Source organism: Podarcis liolepis, assembly GCF_965112155.1.
Source record: "Podarcis liolepis genome assembly, chromosome: 13".
NCBI lineage: Eukaryota > Metazoa > Chordata > Lepidosauria > Squamata > Lacertidae > Podarcis > Podarcis liolepis.
This window is the reverse complement of record NC_139573.1, coordinates 18,714,292-18,735,251: the sequence shown is the minus strand read 5'-3', so window position 1 is coordinate 18,735,251 and position 20,960 is coordinate 18,714,292. Positions and strand designations below refer to the sequence as shown.

Sequence of the window (20,960 nt, the reverse complement as noted above, 5' to 3'; positions counted from 1 at the left end):
GGTCATTTTCTTTCCTTTATTTCACCCCTTCCCTCATTCCTATGCATGAATGTTTGATTTATCTCCATCCAATATTGTTTAGACCTTTTCCATTATCCTGAGGTGGCTTTTGAAACTCTTGAGCGTTTCTGCAGTCATCTCCCTCTGTGAACTCTGAACATAAAAGCCACAGAAAATTGGTACATTTACTTTTCATTTAAATATGTACAGGTAAGTTTTCCCTAACAGGTCAAACAACAGCTTCAGGGAGATGGAGGTGCTTTTAATTTGGTGGGTGGGGAGCAGATCTAGTAAGAAAGTATTAGGATTAAATCCCCCTCCAGTGACATGGTCATGGTCTGAATTCCACCCACCCACCCACTGCTGTGTCTTTTAAAGAAGAAGAAGAATATGAGAAAACTGGTCAGTACTTCTTGTCATCTGACCATGTGGGACACAAGAGGCTTGAAGAATCGCAATATCATGTTGCTCAGAGTGACTCAAAGATTACCTAGATCAGCAATTTGCCCAAAGCCAAGGTCCTGCGAGCACATATGAAAGGCACACCCAACATACACTGGAAACAAATGAAAGGTGTGAAGTCAGGTCATAAACACCCACTCCCTTGCCCACACCAAGCCTACAGGGCCAGGGAAAAGGGTGTAGGGGAAATGTAGGCTCATGTACTGTGCAAGCACACACCCCAAGTCCCAGCTGAAAAAAATGATTGGGGTCGGGGGAAAGCTACACACACCCTGTAAAACAGCCGAAGCGGGTGGGCGAAAGTGCATATGAAGGGGAGTGTGGCAAAGGGGAAGCAAATCTCCGCCCAGAATAATGACTAAGGAAACAGGTGTGGGAAATATATTTATGCACATGCAGCGTCCAGAGGGTTGGCAGCACTCATGCCCCGGCCCCTGCCAAATACTGTGCCAAATTCTCCCACCCATATGCCATATCTGAGCCAAGAATACTGCCCACAACATTCACACGCCTATGATAGCATGCATACAGACCGAGTGCAGACAACACACTGTTTTTCCTTAGCTTGCAATTGCAATTGCTTTTGCTGTTCCTGAATGGTGGGGATCTAAGTGGAGCATATGGCTCCTGATTTCTATGACTCCTATAATACCTGTTCTTTGGCCATGTTGGCTGGGCCTGATGGAAATCTGAGTCCAACAACGTAGGGAGGGCCTTCCCAACTCCTATACACACTAGCCATCATGGTAGTAGTAGTTCAAAACATCTGGAAGGCAGCAGGTTAGGGAAGGCTTCACTAGGCTGTCCCTAAGACTGTTCCCCAAGGTATCTGCCCTATTTTGATCTTTACTATTGCATTTATTGCATTCAGTTTTACAGTTTTTGTAAATCGCTTTGAGAATCTTGCCAATCTGCACATATCTTCATAGCATAGGCACAACTACAGTGGCTGGTTAAAATGTTGGCAACCTTAGCAGCATGCCACAAAACTGAATCCTGCACATGGTAGTGGAGGAATACAACCAGCTCTGAGGAGCCAGACTATGCAGGCTTTTCACATAGCTTCCCTCAAGGCCAAATAATTCTGCCTGTAGGCCTCATTGCTGGATGACAGCAAAGCCATCAAATGTCAAAAACCGCACACCCCAACTTCTGATTTTCTAAATCTATCCCCTCCCCACCTCTGTTTAACTGCCTGGGGCTTCCTGCTCCTGCTAGTTCAGATGTCTTATTAGCCTGTCTGCCCCACTCCCTGCTCCTGCGCCCTCCCCAGTTCTTGGGAGAGGCCCTGCTTCCCAGTCAGTTTCCTGCCCCCCCACCTCTCTTTCCTGCCCCACCTCCTGTGTGTGAATGACCAGAGGCACGGGAAATCCGTGCGCAGTCATCGCTGGACTTAAGTCACACACAGCACACTCAGGAACGCCAGAGCTGAGAGTGGCCACCATACCCCAGTGGAAGATGCAGCCTGGCCTGCTGGATGCGTGAGAGTGGGTGACAGTGGGAGACTGCAGCACCTGGGGACACTCTGTGGAACAGGTAAACATGCGGCAAAGATACAGAATTAAAAACTGGGGAGGGACATTAAACAGGTGGGGAAATGTGTGCTGAACCCATTTCCTCCTCTGCCCATTGAATCTCATGCAAAGAGAACCCAAAGAGATCTGTCTTTGGCCTTCTTATGCCCAAAACTTCCTCTCAGGGAACCCAGGACTCCTGGCTCCTTGCTTCTGATTTACCTGCTTGATAGATTCTATTTCAGAATATAAAATTTTCAGGCCTTCCTGCCTTCTCTTTCTTTCTGCCTCTAGAAAGCTCCTGATAGTGTGGAGAAAGGACACAGAACTTAAGATGCTTTGGTTCTCTGCGAGGTGTGCAAGTTTACAGTCTGCTCCGGCCCTAACCTTAGGCAGGGTGAAGCATTCTGATTGGAGGGGCAGATTCAGATGTACCTTTATAAAGCAGCAGATGTTGGATTATTTGTTGGATAGATGGGGTGGGACTGGAGGAGTAGAACACCATTTAGGTTTTCTCCCTCAGGCACCAAAGAAGGGTTTGTGTTTTCCTTGGTTACAGTTAGAGGTGATGAGAGCCAGAACTCATGGGTTTTCTTATGGGGAGACGGAAAGAAGTCAGATTTCTAAAGAGTTAAAGAATTAGTACTAAGTATTTTGGGGAGGAACCTACTGATTATGATGGAGAAGCAGGAGGTAGGGTGGGAATGGGCTATGGGCTGATGTGTTTATTGCTTTCCTTCATTGTGTCCCATCTTCCAACAACCCAGTAGCTCAGGGGGTACCTTTGTGAGGTGTGGCTTCAAGCTATCCTAACCCCTCAGCTCATTTTTTCTGCTTTTCCTGTTGACGTAACTGTTTGATTCAGGGCCTCTGACTCACCCGTCATGGTCAGGGTGGAAGTACAGGCCTGGTGCCTCTGCTGCCACTTTGATCTGGGTTTGAACTCCACCAGGCAGCTCTCCCCATGAAGCAAAGTGAGCAGTGTGTGTTCTCTGGGAAATTAATCTAGATCTCTCTATAGGGTTTAGGCAAGGAGAGTGCCTGGCATGAAAGAGGAGTGCAAGGACAAAAAAAATAAAGCCACAGGGAGGGGAAAGGTTTCTCAGACATCAGGGCTAAGCTGGGTGCTGTCTGTGCAAATATACACATACTTAAATACAGTATATAGATTTTATTCATTAGTTTGCTTCTTCTGTCTGTTATATTCACAGCATCTTACAGTGCCATGAGACAACAGCCAATAAAAAGCATAACGTTAAAAGAAAAGAAAATTATACAGTATGATTGCATCTTAAGTGCATTTAACTTGCACGATTTCAAGCATATACAGTTGAAGGCCACTAGCTGAAATCCCACAAATTAAATGCAAGCAAGGTGGAAATCTTAAAACCTCTTTTTATACTGGGAAAACTCAATGCAAAAATAGCTTTTAAAGCTCTCTGCCTTCTTTGGGAAGCAAGGTCCTCTCTGCTTGCCTGCTCCCCACCTTCTGCCTCAGCTGACATGAACTACAGGGCTGTTAATGTGGCAGTGGCCCCAAGCAGCGGCGGAGCATATGCCTGCACTGCCCGGGGTGGGTGCGCTCCCGAGGGGGGCGTGGCAAGGAGGGTGCTCTCCCAGGCGTGGGATAGCCACTCTGGTGCCCAGAGCAGTGTGTGTGCCCTGCAGCCGGGGTGGAGCAAGCCACCCATGGCAGAAATTTGGTGTGCCGCCTGTGACTCCCAAGCCTCCCCCAAGCTGTCAAAATGAAGGGGGAATGGGGGAAAGCGGTACAGCTTCCCGCTTACCCTGATGGCTCGGGGTAGGCTTGGGAATCACGGGCAGGTGGCGCGCCGAATGTCACCCTCCTCAGTGAGGGCACCCAGGGCGGTCCACCCCCACTGCCCCCCTTCCTACACCCCTGGCCCCAAGGTTCCATTGGCCAGGGGTCAGATTCCACCCTTATATAATTTTAGGCTAACCGTGTTTAAATTTTGGCTGCTCTAAAACTTTTCCCTGTCCCCTTAGGCTCTCTCTCCTCAAAAATGGAGAGCATGAGACTTTTAATCCCAGGGTTTTGGGTTTGCGCCCAACATTGGGCAAAACATTCCTGCGTTTCAGGGGGTTGGACTAGATGACGCTTGTGGTCCCTTCCAACTCTACAATTCTAGGATTCTACAATATGGCCTGGCAGGCCTTAATGATATCCAGGGACCAAGTCAAAACAAGGCTTGGTGTGGCCAGGTAAGAGAAAGGTAGAGAAAGAGGAAGTCTGTGGCACAGGACACCGCCAAGCTTGTTGCTCAAACCAAAGAACCAACCTGACTGGAAACTTTTATAGGTGTTGGACCTTATCATGTGATCTGCTCTGGCCAGTTGAAATTCCATATTGCAGATCTCTGGTGGGCCATGCTGTCATCTCCTCCTTTGGCTCAGTGGTGGTGCATAGAAATTTTGTTTTCCTCTCCCCAGATACAGGGCACTTGGAAATAAAGCCTAGAAGAAGCATGCTGTTTGGGGTTGTCTCTGTGTTTTTAAAGAAAATACAATCAATTAAAGCTGAAATATTCAGATGTTTCTTGTGACAAATGTTGTAGATGGACAGAATGCACAGGTCTGTTTATCTTATGCCTTTCTCTCCCACCCCCACCCCCACCCGCATATTCACCTGTCAAAGACTCTAGGTCCCTGTGACCATGTTCTCGGATGAGCGGAAAGACGGGAGCCCCCGCTTTGGGAAGCTTCACTTTCCTGTTGGCCTTTGGATCAACTCCCCAAAGAAACATTTTGCCAAGCTGGGACGCAGGTGGCCTAGTGTGGGGTCTGTCAAGTAAGTGACTGCCTTGTGGGGCCCAGCTAAACTGATAATGGACCTTGTTGTTTTGTCCCTGTCCCCCTCTCTTTAGGGTTTATTCAGTTAAGATTTCTTTGTATTTTTGCAAACCTTAAAGATTCCACAAGCCTGCTGATGCCTCCTCCTCCAACATGGATGGTGCCATTTTGGCTACATATGAATAGGTACTCGGAGAATGAGTTCACTGTTAGTACATAGGCCGTTCTGTTGCTTGTCGGTCTGCCTAAAACACTCATTCAGGCAAAAGAGGCACCATGAAATAGTGCAACTGTTAAGAAGATTCACAGCCCTGGGACTGGTCCATCCATGACAAATCACCTCTCAGGAATTACAGAGAAGAAAACTATAGCAGGGTGGTCTGTGTATGTGGACTTCCATGTCTTTCTGACATCACACCAATCCAGTTCTCACATCTATTTGCATAATTGCAATCCCTAGCAGTAATTGGCAATTAGCAGCTGTGCATTCCATGCTACCACTGGCTGTCACCTCAGACAAAGCTGTGTACATGCACTGTAGCCTTTGCCTGGTTATGCAGCATTCAGGGAAGCATCATGTGCTCTGAACCACCACTATGGGGTGGGGTGCCAGGGCTACATTACAGGGGGGTGGGGAATTAATTCAAAGTTAATCCATTCAGAAATCGTATGGAATATTTTAGGAGGCAAAGCACACAGCAGAACACAAATGTGTGATCTGTGCTAATGAAATGGGGACTGCAATGAACGAACATTCTCCAGGGCTTGGGGTAAAATGAGCAAAACAGACAAAAACTAATTTGCAATCAGAATTGAACAAGAACTTCTCATAACTTTTTTACTCAGAAGTGAAGAAAAGTATTGCTAGGCTTGCCTTACATCAGGAAAATTCCCGACATGTCCTGGTTTTCAGGTGTAAAAGTGCCGTCGGGGGAATTTTGCCGAATCGTATGTATGGCAGGAGTGGAAATAGCTCAAAAAGCTTAAAATCAATTTTGGTGGGTTTCTTAAAAAAAAGCTCAACAAGTTTGCAGGTGTCAGGAATTAAACTTTTTGAAATATGGCAACCCTAAGTATTGCTAAACTGTCCCCCTTCACCTTTGTTTTGGCACTAGTCATTTCCTGATCCTGGCAGCAGCAGTGATCACACTTCCAGGAATTTCAGCTGCTGGTGGGCACCAGCAACCAGAACTGTTGCAACAGGGTGCTTCCCTCACTTGCAGGAGAGAGGAAAGACACAGAAAAATGGTGTGCAAGGTCTTATAAAGACTTTTGAAATTCCCATCCTGTAGATCAAGCCCACCCCCAGAAACATCATGCATACATCACAGAAAGGAGGGGTTGAGGGAGGAGTTGTGGTGGTAACCTGAGTGTCCTGTCACCTGGCTGGTTCCCCCTTTCCCCCTCCCCATGAGTACTTTCCAGGTGACAGAGGGGAGTTTGCAGTTTCCTGCCCCCAGAGGGAAGAGCTGATTATTGTCCTTTGTTCCAGTCTGTGCTGAATCCACTCCCATATGCAAGTTCTTTGTGATCTTGATGGTCTTCTGTCTAGGACCATCAGGGTTGGAATAGCAACTGGGCAGGGCTCCTGTAGATGTGCTGGTATGCTGAAGGGATTATGGCTGCCCTGTATCAAACTTTCCCCATTTTGTAGTCCTTCCTTCATGGAGTAAAATAAAAGTGGAACAGTGCAAATCCGATGTATGGTTGATTTTCTATGAATTTATAACAGAAGCGTAGCGTATGTAGTGTGTGAGTGTGTGTGAAGTTTGTACAAACTGAATGATTGGGGGGGGGGGTTCCTGCTACAGCTTGATCCAGCAGGCTCTTCTTATATTCTTATGACTTGCCCAACAAGCTTTGAGGCAGAGCAAGTTTGTTATGGTACATCTCCCACCTCTGAACCCAGCAGCTTGGCCACTGCATCACCCTGTCATTGTGGTGCCACCCTTGCTGTCTCTTTGAGTCTGTCTATCCTCCTCACAGATCGACATCCTCGGATACAGCCAGCCGTGGAAGTGAGCCTGTGGAGATGCGCCCGGCCACCAAGAATAAGGCCAGTCGACATAAGAGGATTTCAGCCCTCTTCCAGCGGGGTGGGACTGGCGTGCCCACCAGCGGAGGAAGAGGTCGCTGGGCCAGTGAGAAGAAACTGGCTGATCTCATTGATCCACTGCCCGAAGATCGAGTTGAGCCCCCCTCGCAGGGAGAAGTGCCAGGGATCCTGAAAATCTACGGAGGCGACATCTCCACAGGTGCCAACTACAAGAGTGTGCTGGCCACAGTACGCTCCACTGCCCGGCAGCTGGTGCAGGAAGCGCTTGAGCGCTATGGCGTGGCGCAGGCCAATGCCGAAGATGCGTATGTCTTGTGCGATGTGGTTGGCAACATTCATGGCACAGATGGCTCCTGGCAGGCCCAGTATCTCCGTGCAGTAGGCGATTCTGAACGCCCGCTCGTGCTGCAGGATGTGTGGAAACCCAAGACCGGCTGCACACGTCGTTTTGAGATCCGCCGACGATGTGATGTGGAGAGGATGGCAGAAGGCGAAGATGGCGATGGGTCTGGTATGTGCGGGGTTGTTGGTAGTGGGTGAGGCTTCCAGGGAACTGTCAATAGATGCTCTTCTGGGTCCTAGGTCTCAGTTCTGCTCTAGGGTTTCATGGTGTTTTCAAGTTCTTTAGAAGCTTGGCTTTCGTTCATTTCATTTACCATCCAGTTAGGTTTCTAGAACTTATGATTTGTCAGGAAGAGATCAAAAAGCTTTGCTGCTGCAAAGAGGCTAATCAATTTCATTGTGGAATTTGTTTTGCCACAATATGGTGGCGATGGTCTTTAGTTTAGTTGGCTTCTAAAAAGGTTGAGGCCAATGCATGGAGGAAAGATTGATTAATGGCCATTAGTGCTGAGAGCTGCAAGTATATTCAAGGGCAGTATACCTCTCTGAGTACCAGATACTGGGGGCTAAGTAGCAGTGCTCTCTCTCTCTTTAAGTTTTATTTATGATTTTCCAATAAACAAACATACATTGCATACATTGGATTCCTAAGTACTCACACATTACATTTTTTACAAGAACAATTTTCTTTATATTGGAATGCGGGCACACAGGCAGCTGCAAGGGGAAACCGAATTCCAGGGGCTACAGACTAATGTGGTCCCCTTTCACACATTCCATACATGTAAATGGAGCAAAAGTCCTTAACTAATTGAATGGGAGACAGAATTCCAACCCCTTGTATACAAAGATATCAAAGGGGAAGTGTGACAAAATTATTTCCTCCCCAAACTGCTTGGATATTTCCCAGTACTCCTTCCCTTCCATGGGCCCCCAACTTGGGAGAATTTTCAAAATATATAGGTTAGGTTGTTATCTTGACTGTGGAATGAAAACACAGTCCTGTGACTACCAGCAGCTGCTCAGTGAGGGAAACAGAAACCAACATAGGTAAGGGTATTGCTTTTATTTTGCATGGCTGTTCACATAGATTAGATTTGTCTGTCTGCCTTCTCTCCCTGCCTCTTCTAGGTATCTCCCAGGCCCGTCGGCAGCAATCTCGCCGTTCTCGGGCCGCCTCAGGAGGCCATGTGGCCCCCAAAGAGAGGGCGGACAACCTTTCCCTCCGTCGCAGCATCAGCGAGATGAATCTCAGCACAAAACGCCGCAGGGACCGCAAAGGAGTGCTGAGCATGGCGGTTGGGGAACCACAGGAAGCGGCTGAGGAGTCACGACTGAAGGCAGCAGAGGGGGCCGAGGGCACATCGACTCCTCCAGCATCTGAAGCAGAGGCCATGGATGTGGCCAACTTGGAGCAGCTCTCCCAGTGCCTCATACAACCACCAACAGAGCACCCCTATTTCCTACAGTTGTTGGGCTACAATGAAAAGCAGGTAGGTCCACTTTCCTGCTTGGAAGATTGGGGCAGTTCTAGTCTTTTCCAACTCTATGGTTTTGATGAAGCTGAGTGACTGTGGGGTTCAGGGTCCTTCAGGTTCCACGTCAACATAGAGTTGGAAAATACTAGAAACTTCTGCTGAAGGAAGGTTGGTTGCCCTCACCCCCACCCCTGTCAGCCACTCTTGCCCTCTCTGTTATCCCATGTTGTCAGGAAAAGAGAGCAGAATTAAATAAAGAGGGATCTGCTTAGGGGTAAGGGAGAAATTCAATCCACTTTGGATCTGAATGCAGACTTAACAGATTCACACTTTCTGAAACCACATGTAAACTGAAACACAGCTGTCCTTCAAAATTTGAACTTGTCTGAATTTTGTGATGCAGTCCTTTAGCCAAATAATGTGTCCAAGCATGTGTCTATAAAGAAAGTATTAAAAAAGTGTGTATTAGTAATAAATGAATAAAAATAAAAATGCATTATATTTGACAAAAATTCTGGTGAAATTGTGTATCTCACAGGAAATTGCGTATGGAAACTGTGCATATAAGGAGAAACGTGCACTCAAATGTTGACAATTTTTGTGAAGGTTTTTTTTTTAAAAAACCACAAACTATTGCAGAAATGTGTAGAGCTGAACTTAAGAATGCAAAAAGAAAGAAAGAAAAGAAACTGGGATAAACTGAAATTAACAGATGTGTCCACCTGGAGGCCTGTGGAGCAAACAGGAATGAATGACCCAAGCAGGACACTTCAGTGTCAGGCCACAGGAAAAGGCAAATAGGTGTAACCCAAGCCTGAGTGAAGTTAAGATGATCCACTGAATTTCTTCAAGCTTAGTTCAGGCAACCTCTTAGAAGAAAGGAGCAAGATTTCCCGTACATTTACGTGGGGGTGGGTGGGTGGGCTGCCTTCTTCTTCCTAGTGATCCACAGTTGAGCCACCAGTATAAAAACCTCTGTTGTGATGACTTAGGGCTCATCCACACTTCCTTTTGTGCTGAGTTTCTAGGCACAGAACTGGGATTTCTGCAGATTCAGTGGTAAAACGCAGGTTATTCTGGGGAAAGCTGTGCGGCAAAATAAAACCTGCTTAGGCACAGACCTGGAAATCCCAGACCTGTGTTTAAAAAGAAGTGTGAATGAGCCCACGGTGGAACTTTTAGTTGTTGCATCAGCCACACTACAGCTGACCTGTGACTATTTGAGCACCCAGAGGATCTCTTACCTCTCCAAAGCCTCATCTTTATTTGTTTCTGTTACATCTGTTGCTCCATCCCTTTTGCCTCTGGCTCCACTCACCACTGGTGTGGGCCCACCTTTAAGGAAGGGACTGAAAAGGTTTCCCACCCCAGGCCTAAAAGGCCAATGTTTCGACCAAGTGCCCCACTGGCCCAACACATGCGCTCAGGGTAGCTCAGGGCCACTAGCAGGAATGGCAACCGCTGCGGCTGATCTTTTCTTCCTGTGTTGCTCTATTCCCTTCTCTCTCTTTCACCAACAGGAGTTTGTAATCCACGTGATGACACGCCGCCGACACATTTTTGGCCGCCCTGAGCGCTGCCCGGCTCCGGACCAATCCAACTATGTGGACACGTTCCTGAGCGCCCCAGACATCCTCCCGCGCCACTGCTGTGTTGTGTCTTCGGTGCCCCCCGCAGACCCCAGCCAGCCCCGGGGCTCAGCCATGGTGCGGCCCTTCCGGGGAGCGTTGATAACCCACAACGGCGCCCCACTCCATCGCCAGGTGGAGCTGGCTCCTGGAGACTTGCTGGGAATGGGGCAGCACTTCCTCTTCATGTACAAGGACCCGCGAGCTGCAGCTGCGCCTCCAGCCTGGCTGCCCAAGGCCTGGGTGTCCCCAGGGCTGGTGGGGGCCTTGGCGTGCCAGGCCTGCGGCCGTTCCCTGCAGGAGCGGCAGGAAGCTTTCCGGGCCTACCTCAAGAGCCGAGAACCTCAGCTGCGCTACCGGCCCCAGGAGCAGGAGGCCCTCTTGGCTGAGATTGTGAGGCTGCAGGAGGCGCCAAACTGCAGGTTGGGCCCTGCCTTCCTCTTTGGGCTCTGCCTGGAACACGCCGCCCGGGAGCTGGAACCAGGACACCTCCCCAGGTTGATAGCCAGAATCGCTCAGCTGGTCAAGGAGGCTGTTTGGGTAAGTGACTCGCAGTTCGGTTCATGACCTTTGCGTCACTTTGATGTCCTTCCCTTGTATTCCCTCCACCTCCATATCCAGTTCTGAAGCCCTATATGTAGGTCTGTGTATGTAGCTTTTAAGATGGAGTTGATATTCAGGCATGGCATGGAAGGAATCCAGCATTTGGAGCATTTCGGTGGCAGCGAGAAGCTGGTTCTTATGGTTATAGGTAAAAACATGGATCCTTCTGGCCCTTAAGCTCTCCCTGAAGGCAACTAATTTAGTTCTAGCTAAGCAGAACTGGAGCTGGTATAAGAGAGCATGTAGGAAACACTGAGTTCCTAAGAGGAAGTTGTAAATGTAATGAAAGGAAATAGATTTTCCCCATCAGTTCCTTCAGTACCTGTTTTCCATGGATTTCTTTCCCTTTGGCTTTCAGGCATGGAAAGGGCTCGAGGCTACTCTGTGTTGGGTTCCAAATCTCCATAATTCATTTTATTTTTTCATATCCTTCTTCTCAGGAGAAGATAAAAGAGATTGGAGATAGACAGCCGGAAAAGTAAGTAAGAGCTAAAGTATGTCTCATATTTGGCTTCCGGAAGGTGCTGTTCCGCATTTCGCAAGATGTTTGGGAGGTGCTATACTTAGCATCTAAGCAGTTTATCCTAGTTTTTATCAAACTGTTAAATTGTTTCCTAGGATGAATTCTTGAAGTTGCCACGTCTGAATGCAGTCCTCATGGACACATTCTGGTATTAAATGGGGTTGGGGTTGATGCCAGGAACTTGGGGCTTTCACCATAAAGGTGCAGGGGTAGAGTTATGCCTCTACAGCAAACAGCACAATGGGCATTTTCAAAGTCTGTCCCCGAGGGAGCTACAGACTTTTCTAAGCTTCAGTTTGCTCCGCTTTATTTGATGTAGTGGTCTAGCAAATAAGTTACCGTACTTTTGACATAAAGAGACAAATATCAGTTAGGTGACTAGCAACTGAAGTTCCTTCCAGCCTTCTGCAGCTTTAACACTTCCCACTCTTGTATAAGTTACTACCTGTTACTTCCCTGTTTAGGGAAGTTTTTAATATTTAATGCTGTATTCTTTTTAACACTTGATTGGAAGCCGCCCAGAGTGGCTGGGGAAACTCAGCCAGATGGGCCGGGTATAAATAAATTATTATTATTATTATTATTATTATTATTATTATTATTATTATTACCTCCCAATATATTTGCATGTGTCAGCTCCTTCCATCCACTTCTATGCAAAGACTTTAATTTTGGCCTTTGTGTGATAGATCTTTCTGCAAATACCATTTCAAAATCAATAGCATGATAACTTGATGGAGGAGGGGGCATAACTGATATGGGGTGGCAGGAAGAGGCAGATTTTCTGGAGGAGAATATCAGTACTATTTTCACCATTAAAACAAACAAACGGCACATGTATGCTCCACTTCTGGAGAGGAAGAAGCACAGTATAATTGGGGACAAACTGCATTTTCTGTGATGCAAAAAAGATAGTTCAGTCAAGGGTACTGTGAAAATGCAACATCTCCATTGCGGTAGTTCAGTTGTGGGAAGGCAATTTGTACTCATTGCAGAAATGAGTAACAACTGTCATGCATCCAGAAAGGTCCATAGATAAGTCCTCCTTGATAATATAGCCAGCACAATAGCGACATTGCAAATGTGGAAGGCAAATCCACAAGTAATGAAGACCTAAGTCCCTTGGAAGCAAAGTTCACATATGTCAAGAAATCCTGAACTCAGTGTGAACTCTGAAAATTTGTGGAATGGATTGAATTCCAAGTAGTCAGCCCAGCTGTTGTTTTAATGCCCCAGCCAAGAGTCAGCTGCCTCTGGGCAGCAGGTGAGAGCACCCTCCTGTCATTCGGCAGTGCGCTAATCCCCCTTGCGCTGTCTGATCCCTGTAGCCAGCAGGACAAAGGAGAACTGGGAAATCTCAGCATCGAGGAAGTGGCTGCTGACTTGCGCCCCCTGATGCTCTGGATGGCCAACGCGATGGAGCTGCTCAGCCTCGTGCAGAAAAGAGTCCTGGACATTGAGAAGGACCTGGACTTGGAGGGTGAGCCAAGAATCCTGAACATTCCCTGGGGTCAGAGGAGAGCGGAAGGGTAGCTGTTGGTTCTCTAGGACATACATCAGAACAGAGGGCCAAGAAGAGACAGATAAAGGAAGACCCTGAGGGTCAGAACTTGATGCCTGAGAACTGTTCGGGTTTTCCAGAAAGGGTAAGGGTTCAAATAGCAAGGGCACTTATGGTTTCTGTGGGTGCCTCCAGACGGTCAGTATTTTACAGGAGAGATTCAAGCACATAACAGAAAATCCAGTTCAGATAGACTGAAGCACTCTTGTCGTGCTAGCATAAGGAATGCACATTGAACAAATTTTTCACAGTTATTAAAGTGACAGGGAAATGCATTAAAAAGTATCAGGAGGAACAAATAATCACTGGGAACATGTGGAAACACCCCACAAACAAATCAGGATGGATGCTCATTGTCACAAAATCTCCCCACAAACCAATCAAAACAAATGCTCAATAAAGACAGGACATAACCCAACCTCTGCATAAGCTTTGTGGTGGAGCCTTATGTGAGGGGCATATCACAGAACTCTCAAGACACTCTACACACAACTGTTACCAGATGAATAAGGCATTATGCCAGTTTACCAAGGCCTCCCCCAGAGAATCCTGGGAATTACAGTTTGAGGAGGATGCTGAGAAAGCTGCAGTAAATATGCACTACAGCGCTACAGTTCCCATTGGAGTGCAAATGAGTGGGCAACCAGTTTGCTTTCCTGTGATGTAGCTACACCCTGAGATTCGCTCTCTTCCCCCATCTCTGCAGGAGCTTCCCACAATGCATTGCTCTCCAGTGACCTGGAGACCTGTGATGAGGCAATGGCGGTCTTGGACGAAGTCATCATGTCCACATTTCAGCAGTCTGTGTACTACCTCACTAAGGTGGGTGAGCAAACTCTTGACGATAAAGCCCCCCCTCCCCTTCTCTTCTCTTCCCACCCACCCTTTGTAGTAGCCTGTGTTTCTCATCCCTTTCCTCACCCAGCAGACTCTCTACTCGGCTCTTCCTGCCTTGCTAGACAGTAACCCCTTCACGGCCACAGCTGACCTGTCCCACGTGCCGGAGCTCAGCAGCATGCCAGAAGGAATCCAGGGGACCCTTGCCATCTACCAGGCCACGCTTGAGTTGACCCGTGACTGTGACCTGCACCCTGACCTTGTCTCGCAGACCTTTGGATATCTCTTTTTCTTCTCCAACGCCTCGCTGTTTAACACTCTCATGGAGAGAGGTGAGCCTAGAATGAGCTCCTTGCTTCTCAGGGTGGGAACTAGAAGAAAGGCTCAATAGCCCATTTTGTGAATGAGCAGGGCGCTAGAGGATGCCCTCCCATCGCTCCCATTTGCACGAGTCATGCTTGTGGGTTTACTACGGGCATCTGGTTGGCCACTGTGAGAAAAGGATGCTGGACTAGACGGGTCCAGCAGACTCATCTTGTGCCTTAATGCCGCCTAGCCTCACGTTGTCTCACAGCATCCCTGCACATAGATCAGGATGAATGCACTGTGAAACAGGTTGTATGAAAGCGATTCTTGAGTGTGTGGAGGAGCCAGATGGAATAATAGTGATAGTGTGAGACAGACTAGGACTCCTGGTTCTTCTGAGAAGCAAGAGCGATCCAGTGAGACACAGGGTGTGTGGGGATCAAGGCAGTGAGTTATAATACATGCTAGATCTGAGAATGTTTTCACAGTGAGGCATAAATCACTTGTAAGTTGCATTTTGAGAAAGCAAAAGAAGTAGGAGAGACAGCTCTCTTATTTCTTTTTCTTTTTTTGAGTGAGCATTCCAAACAGGAGTGGTTTCACTATTCATATTGCAAAAATGCCCAGGGAGAATGCCTGAAGCCTCTCTTCATTGCCCCTGACTAGTGAGAAGAACAAATCCCCTCACAACCCTCCCCCCTCCCTCTCCTGTTTCCTCCTATTTTCTGTCCTGGTCTCTGGTGGAAACAGGCTGTTTCCTGCCTGTCCCAGAGTTCAGGGCTGCCCCCAAGCAGGACAGGAAACAAGCAGGCTGGCTTGGGGCGGTGGCTCCCTCATTCAGCATTTGCAGAACAGAGGGGGGTGGGCAGGGGGGATCCCAAGACGGTTTACCAAGGAAGGTGGAAGATCACCCAGGCTCTATGTTCTTAACATGCTTTCCCCTTTTTCCAGGCAGTTCCCACCAGTCCTTATTCCAGTGGGCCAAGGCGGTGCAGATCCGAACCAACCTGGACCTGGTGCTGGACTGGCTACAAGGGGTGGGCCTGGGGGACATTGCAACTGAATTCTTCCGCAAGCTCAGCACCACAGCCAACTTACTGTGTGTGCCCAAAACCAGCTTGCTTCAGGTGATGGTTCCCCCTTCTTGGGGCTTGAGGGTTAGGGTGGCAGCGGCTCAACTCTTGGGCATCAGAATCACACACACACATACCACTAATACTAGGTGTCACCGTTTTTATCTGGGATACCTGGGACAGGTGGTTGAAGGCGCAGAGGAGGGAAGCTTCATTTCTCCCCCTTTCCTCTTTTATGGTCTGTTTCTTTAAGATAAGAGTGCTGGAGAGACTATTAAAAATGAACAACATATTGAAGCACCCACCCTCCTTGCTTTGTGTAGGAATAAGGAGGCCTGATTTAATGGACACAGGTGCAGGTTTCTGCAAGTCCACACCAGTGCAGGTTTTCCTGTTGGGCTCAGAAAACAGTACCTTGAGGTTCTCAGTTCCCCTTTAAAAAAAAATTCTAGTCCCTATGGAAATAGATGCAGTCATCTCAGAAGCATGACATATGTACAAATGTGTTGGCTATGTTGCCAGCCCAGCTGCTGATGCCTCCTTATATCTGACAGAGGTCAAATACTTCATGTTAAAAACCCAACCTTAACAACATGCAAATATACTAATTTGCATAAAATATGCAAGTTGCAGAATCCCACATATCTTGTTGCAGAATAGTATTCATGTTTGTATGAGCCGATCTGGATTCATTGGTTCTGTTAGCGCCTTCCTACCCTGTATCTGCTTGGGGCAAACTCCAGTCTGGGATTGAGTTGGTTTACCACTGACACAGGGGTAAAAGCTATAGGATGAAAGGCTGTGCCTTATAGCTAGGCATAGTGTTAATGAAGTGGCCTTTCTTTATCTTCCTGCTAACACTTGGAAAGCATTTTGCCAATAAACTGCTCAATTTAATTAAAATCTCTTGACTGAGAAAGGGAAGGCTTTTCTCGTTAAGCAGTCAGCATCTTAATTTTTCTAAAAAATGTGTTTGCTTGTCAAAACTGCAGGTGGCAGCTGCTATCTTAGAATAGGCATCCTCCTGCCCAGTGCTGTTTTTCTAGACAAAAAGGTGCCAGAACTCACCATGAACACCTCCCTCTTTCTCTTAGAATGTCTATGGTGCCCACCTGAGAGGTGCAGAACTGAGTTCTGGGAAGTTCCGGCTGAAAAACCCCCTGCTCCTTCCCCCCCCCCCCAATAAGAAGGCATGCCTCTCCTAAGATGGTGTCTGCTATGCAGCAAGGCTATACAAAGGAAGTTTGTTTTTTCTTTCAGGGCTATTTTTTCATTCATAAGGAAATGTTATTCTTTTAATATGTCAATTATCACATGATTTATCAAGTCTAGTTTCTGCCCCTATTAAGGCAAATTCTGCGGTTGGCATAGAGAAAGAGCTAGCCAGTCATGGCAGCCACTAAGGAAGAATGGGTGTTTCAGGGGTCTTTTTCTTCCAGGGTTTATTGCTAACCTCTCTTTTCCCTGCTGCACACAGACATCCTGGTCTCGCCTGAGAAATGACTATCCGGCACTGACCCCGGCTCAGCTCCATCACGTGCTCACAAATTACCAGTTGGGACCTGGGCGAGTGTCTCCTGAATGCTGGAGCCCACCTGAAAAGGAAAGAGATGAGATTGCACACAGTAAGTCAAGGAGATGCTTTGTTTTTGACCCACACAGGGCTCAGCTCTCACCACCTCTGGCAGGATTTCTGTGCCCTCATCAGGCAGAAATTCAGCAAGTGAAGCTTTCCTCATCATTGCATTAACTCCATGTTGGGGACCTGCCACATCCTACACCAAATGCCCATCCCCTGCTATCCCTCTCTCTGCCCTCAAAATGTGGAAATTGGAATGTGAAAGCATTTCACATCTCATGTTATTAGCAGTTTCTCCTATAGTCTCTTACCAGGAATGTATGAAGGCAGTGCTATTTTTGTTTGGACTGGTATCTGTGACAATCAGCACTGTTTTGTTTTTGCTGCAGTTCAGCTTCTGCCAAAAAAATGTGTTTTTCATCTCTGTCTGCTATGGCCAAATTTAATGTCCTTAATTTTAATGACATAATTAATATACAATTCCACACCATTTCAGTGCAAAGGAAACACCAGAAAGCCCGGGGGGAAGGGGGCACGTCATTAATTACGTATCATCTGCGGACTAAAAAGACAAGAACAACAAATGCTTCTTGCATTTGCTTGCCTGATTTCCACACCTGGCCACAAACGGTCACACAAACTGCAGCAATTTCTGTCCCTACCTCTTATCGAGAGGGTGTGATCCATGCAGTTGCCCAGGGAGCAGCTGGGAGCGGGGAGACGGGTGTGAGACAGACAGGGTGGGCCTCACATTTTTAAATCTACGCAGGGCACTGAAATTTCCAGCTAATCCTCTGGTTGCAGCAGCCTTGAGAGCAGCTTGAGCACACCTGTTGTTTTAGAAATGCCTTGTCTTCCCACAGGTGACATATTTGAGAGTTTCACAGACCACCCGCCCCTGATCCTTCCATGTGACGGTTTCCGCTTGCGCCTCTCAGAGCCTGTGTCAGACGACACCCTCCATCGCCAACTCACACGCCTGCGACGTTTCCTCTGGGAGCTGGAGCGCGAATCTCTTCCAGCCAACCAAAGGGCAGTGTACGGGCTGGATCCCAGCCAATGAGAAGCAGGGCACACACCACCCCAATCATCAAATGGCTCCTGAACCCCTGGAAACCCTTGCCAGTGGACAGACGGAAACCCCAAACTGATTTCGGAAGGGTGGAATCATCCGAACCAGTTATTGCTTGTCTGAATACAGGATTGTCCTGAAGGTCAAAGGTCATTGTGACATCTCAGGCTTTCAGTTGCAGCCTCGTACCCACTGCCGGAACCTGGCGGCAGACACTGATCTCAAGGACCAGAAGCCCGGAAACTTCTCTGAGAGATCAAAGCTTCTCCCTGACCCAAACTTCGCTGTTACTTTACGGCCCCGTGAAAAGCATATATTGTTTATAGCAAAAGCTATGTAGTGCTTTTTCCTCCAATGCAATAAAATTATTAACTTGTGACAAAAACATTGGACAGATATTTTGATGTGATGGGAAGCTCCCATTAAAAAAAATCCAGTTGACATCCATCTGTCTCGGGAGACAATGGACGTATGCACAGTCACATGTGCCTTGAACACGCATAAATGGGGAGTTGCACACTGTTGCAGGACGGGAGGATATTAGGAGTGCAAGGAGGAGAGTGTCTTGGTTACAGGACTCTTTGTAGGCATATATTTGTTTGGTTTTAATTGTGTGTGTGTGTGTGTGTGTGTGTGTCTGCATGTGAAACACTAGGTTGTAGAGAGTGGGAGAAGAGATGTTCTTTGGTGTCTTCTCCACACAGGCCTCGCTGTCTTTGGGACGTGCCTCTTTCCCATTGTCCCAGGCCACAAGTGCTATCTTTGTCGGTGGCGTCAGGTCCACGGCTGCTCCTGGAATTAATCTCTGAAATCTGAGCCTGGGAAAGACCTATGAGCTCACCCCATCCACCCAGCCAGCCACCCACACCATATGCAGCTCCCAGCAAAGGAATCGTACCAGGGTCTGGTTTTGGAGTGATCCGAGGATATCACAGCCAAGGTGTAAGAATCCAGAGCCATTCACCTGAGACGCGGCAGTGGCCGGTGTGGAGAGAAGGGCAAGGGAAAGAGCAGCCAATTCCGCAGACATACATAGGGTATTTCAGCTCTGAATCATGAGGCCCCTTTCCCTGTACTGTCCGACTGCCAAATGCAGCAATACTGGGAGACTGGCGCACACATTCAGCCCGGTCCTTGGGGAGGTTGGAGGGTATCGCTCAGAATGTGATACGCATAAAATCCTGAAAGGGCTGCAAGGGTTCTTAGAGATCATCTTTGCTTAATGCACAATCCACCAGGAATGATGTAACCAAGGAACCCTTCACAGGAACAGCCACCCAGTCTCTGTTTCAGCTGAAGAAGAGCCCACCGCCATCTGAGGCAGCCAGCACCACTGATAAACAGCTCTTCCCAGGCGCCTCCAATATCCAGCCAAAATCCGCTTCCTTGCTATTTCCAGCTTGCAGGAGTCATTCATATGGCCCTACAGACACCAGAAGGGGAAGAATACACCTATGTTGCCCTGAAGGGCACCTAAGGCTGTAAATCACCAGGTTTCTCATTAAAATGCACAGGGAGGAAGAAAGAACTGGGCCAGGGCTTGTGCTCTTCATTATCTGCATGCCTTTTCACTTGGATATTTGAACGTACGCTCATACAAAATGTTTTCTGAGACATATGGCTATGTGTCCTGTAGAAATCTATTATAGCAAACACACTTTTTTATTTCTCCCTTTTGCACACGGGTGCATGTATGCCACAATACCCCGCTGTCCCCTCTGTCTGCTTCACTCACTTTCCCAGCTCTGTGCTTTTGCATTCCCCATGAGGGTGTCCTTTTCCACATAAAACCAGGAGGGGTCAGTGTTGATCATTCACCCCCCCCCCATATGCTCGTCCCATCCTGTACATACCAACCACAGTGAAGTTTGGGCACACATCTGCACATTTTCCCCTTGGTGTGTGTGCGCGCGCACATGCACACACGCATGACCTTTCGCTCCAACTCCAGAGCTGGTTGGGCTCCAGAGGAAGGTGGGCCCAAGGGTGGTGCCAAGGGGCAGGGCTCAAAGAAGGGGGGCAGGACAGGGAGCATGTCTGACTTTAAATACCCTGGTCAGAACCTGATCCGCCGCGTCAGTGAAATCCAGCGCGGGCCCCTGATGGCTGGCAACAGGTGACACCTGTTGTGTGAAGAAACGCTCTCTGTGGCCCGACAGCAGCCGCAGGGAAAGGGCAAAGGGGACCCAGCGAGCTCCCACCTCAGTCACTCTGGGTCTTTTGCAGTGCCGGGCTCAGTGGTGAGAGGACCCCTGTTTCGATCGCCAGTCTCTGCGCAGCGACACAGAGGTCTGCCCAGTTTGCATTTAGGGCTACCTGGAGGAATTGCGCAGGAAGGTCAATTCTGTTTCCAGCAAGGCAGCTCCCTGTCCTGTAAACAGAACCAGGGGGTTATTTTCAGAGCCAGGAGGGCTCAGGTCTGGAACCCTCTGGAGAAACTTTAAAAAGAGAAAAGTGGGACCTCCCACAAAAAAAATTCACTGTATCCGCACATGCACCAAGAGTTTCTGTCCAGCCATGCCTTCCTGCAGAAGCTGCTAGGGTCTCAAGCAAGACAATTCACCCACCTTCCTCCTTGCTTGGTTTTCAGCTTCTCTTTTCCAACTGTCACTCTTATTTCTCTGTGTCCCTGTTTCAGCTCCATTTAACTTTGCCTGGGAACACTGAGTTTGCTGTTGGAGGGAGTGACGGCCTCTGTGCATGTGCAAAGTATACACCCCTCACTGCAGCGCAGATGGCTTATGCAGATGCCTCCAGATGCCTTTCCGGTGTTGAGCACACAACTGCTATAATTAAAAGGTTAGGCCGTACACTGCCAGATTATCTGTCAGCAAAAAAGTCATCCATACATCTAAAGCACATTTAAAGCAAATGGCTCCCCACCCTGAAAAAATCCTGGGAACCATAGTTCTCTCCCCCCCCCGAGCTACAATTCCCAATACTGTGAACGAACCACAGTGGCCATTATTCTTTTGGGAGAAGTCATTTATGGTGTGTATGGAAGCCATCCAAACTTCTAATCTTTCACATTAATCTGACTTGGTATCCCAAGCAAACCTTTTTCTAAAATCCCTATGCTTGTGCTAAGGATATGTGGAGAAGTCAGGATTCCTGG

At 47.9% G+C, this 20,960-nt stretch overlaps 1 protein-coding gene and 1 long non-coding RNA gene across 4 annotated transcripts; one reads left to right on the top strand and one right to left on the bottom strand.

Moving 5' to 3' along the window:
• Positions 1 to 126: 126 nt before the first annotated feature.
• On the top strand, positions 127 to 18,230 carry RASIP1 (Ras interacting protein 1). 3 transcript variants are annotated; one of them, XM_083472974.1, is made up of 12 exons: positions 127 to 210; positions 4,633 to 4,785; positions 6,774 to 7,354; positions 8,317 to 8,678; positions 10,184 to 10,831; positions 11,335 to 11,372; positions 12,746 to 12,897; positions 13,685 to 13,800; positions 13,904 to 14,147; positions 15,073 to 15,248; positions 16,672 to 16,819; positions 17,637 to 18,230. In XM_083472974.1, the coding sequence occupies exons 2-12, from the start codon at positions 4,652 to 4,654 to the stop codon at positions 17,834 to 17,836; spliced, it is 2,799 nt and encodes a 932-aa protein (XP_083329100.1). In that variant the 5' UTR covers positions 127 to 210; positions 4,633 to 4,651; the 3' UTR covers positions 17,837 to 18,230. The 3 variants fall into 3 exon arrangements, with proteins under 3 accessions (XP_083329100.1, XP_083329101.1, XP_083329099.1); XM_083472975.1 differs by lacking the exon at positions 127 to 210 and adding an exon at positions 556 to 1,998 and having other exon boundaries at positions 13,907 to 14,147; XM_083472973.1 differs by lacking the exon at positions 127 to 210 and adding an exon at positions 556 to 1,998.
• LOC310692293 lies at positions 496 to 5,876 on the bottom strand. Its single transcript, XR_014518713.1, has 3 exons — positions 5,042 to 5,876; positions 2,199 to 4,481; positions 496 to 556 (listed from the first exon to the last, which is right to left on the bottom strand). It is a non-coding gene; the product is annotated as an uncharacterized lncRNA (long non-coding RNA).
• Positions 18,231 to 20,960: the final 2,730 nt, after the last annotated feature.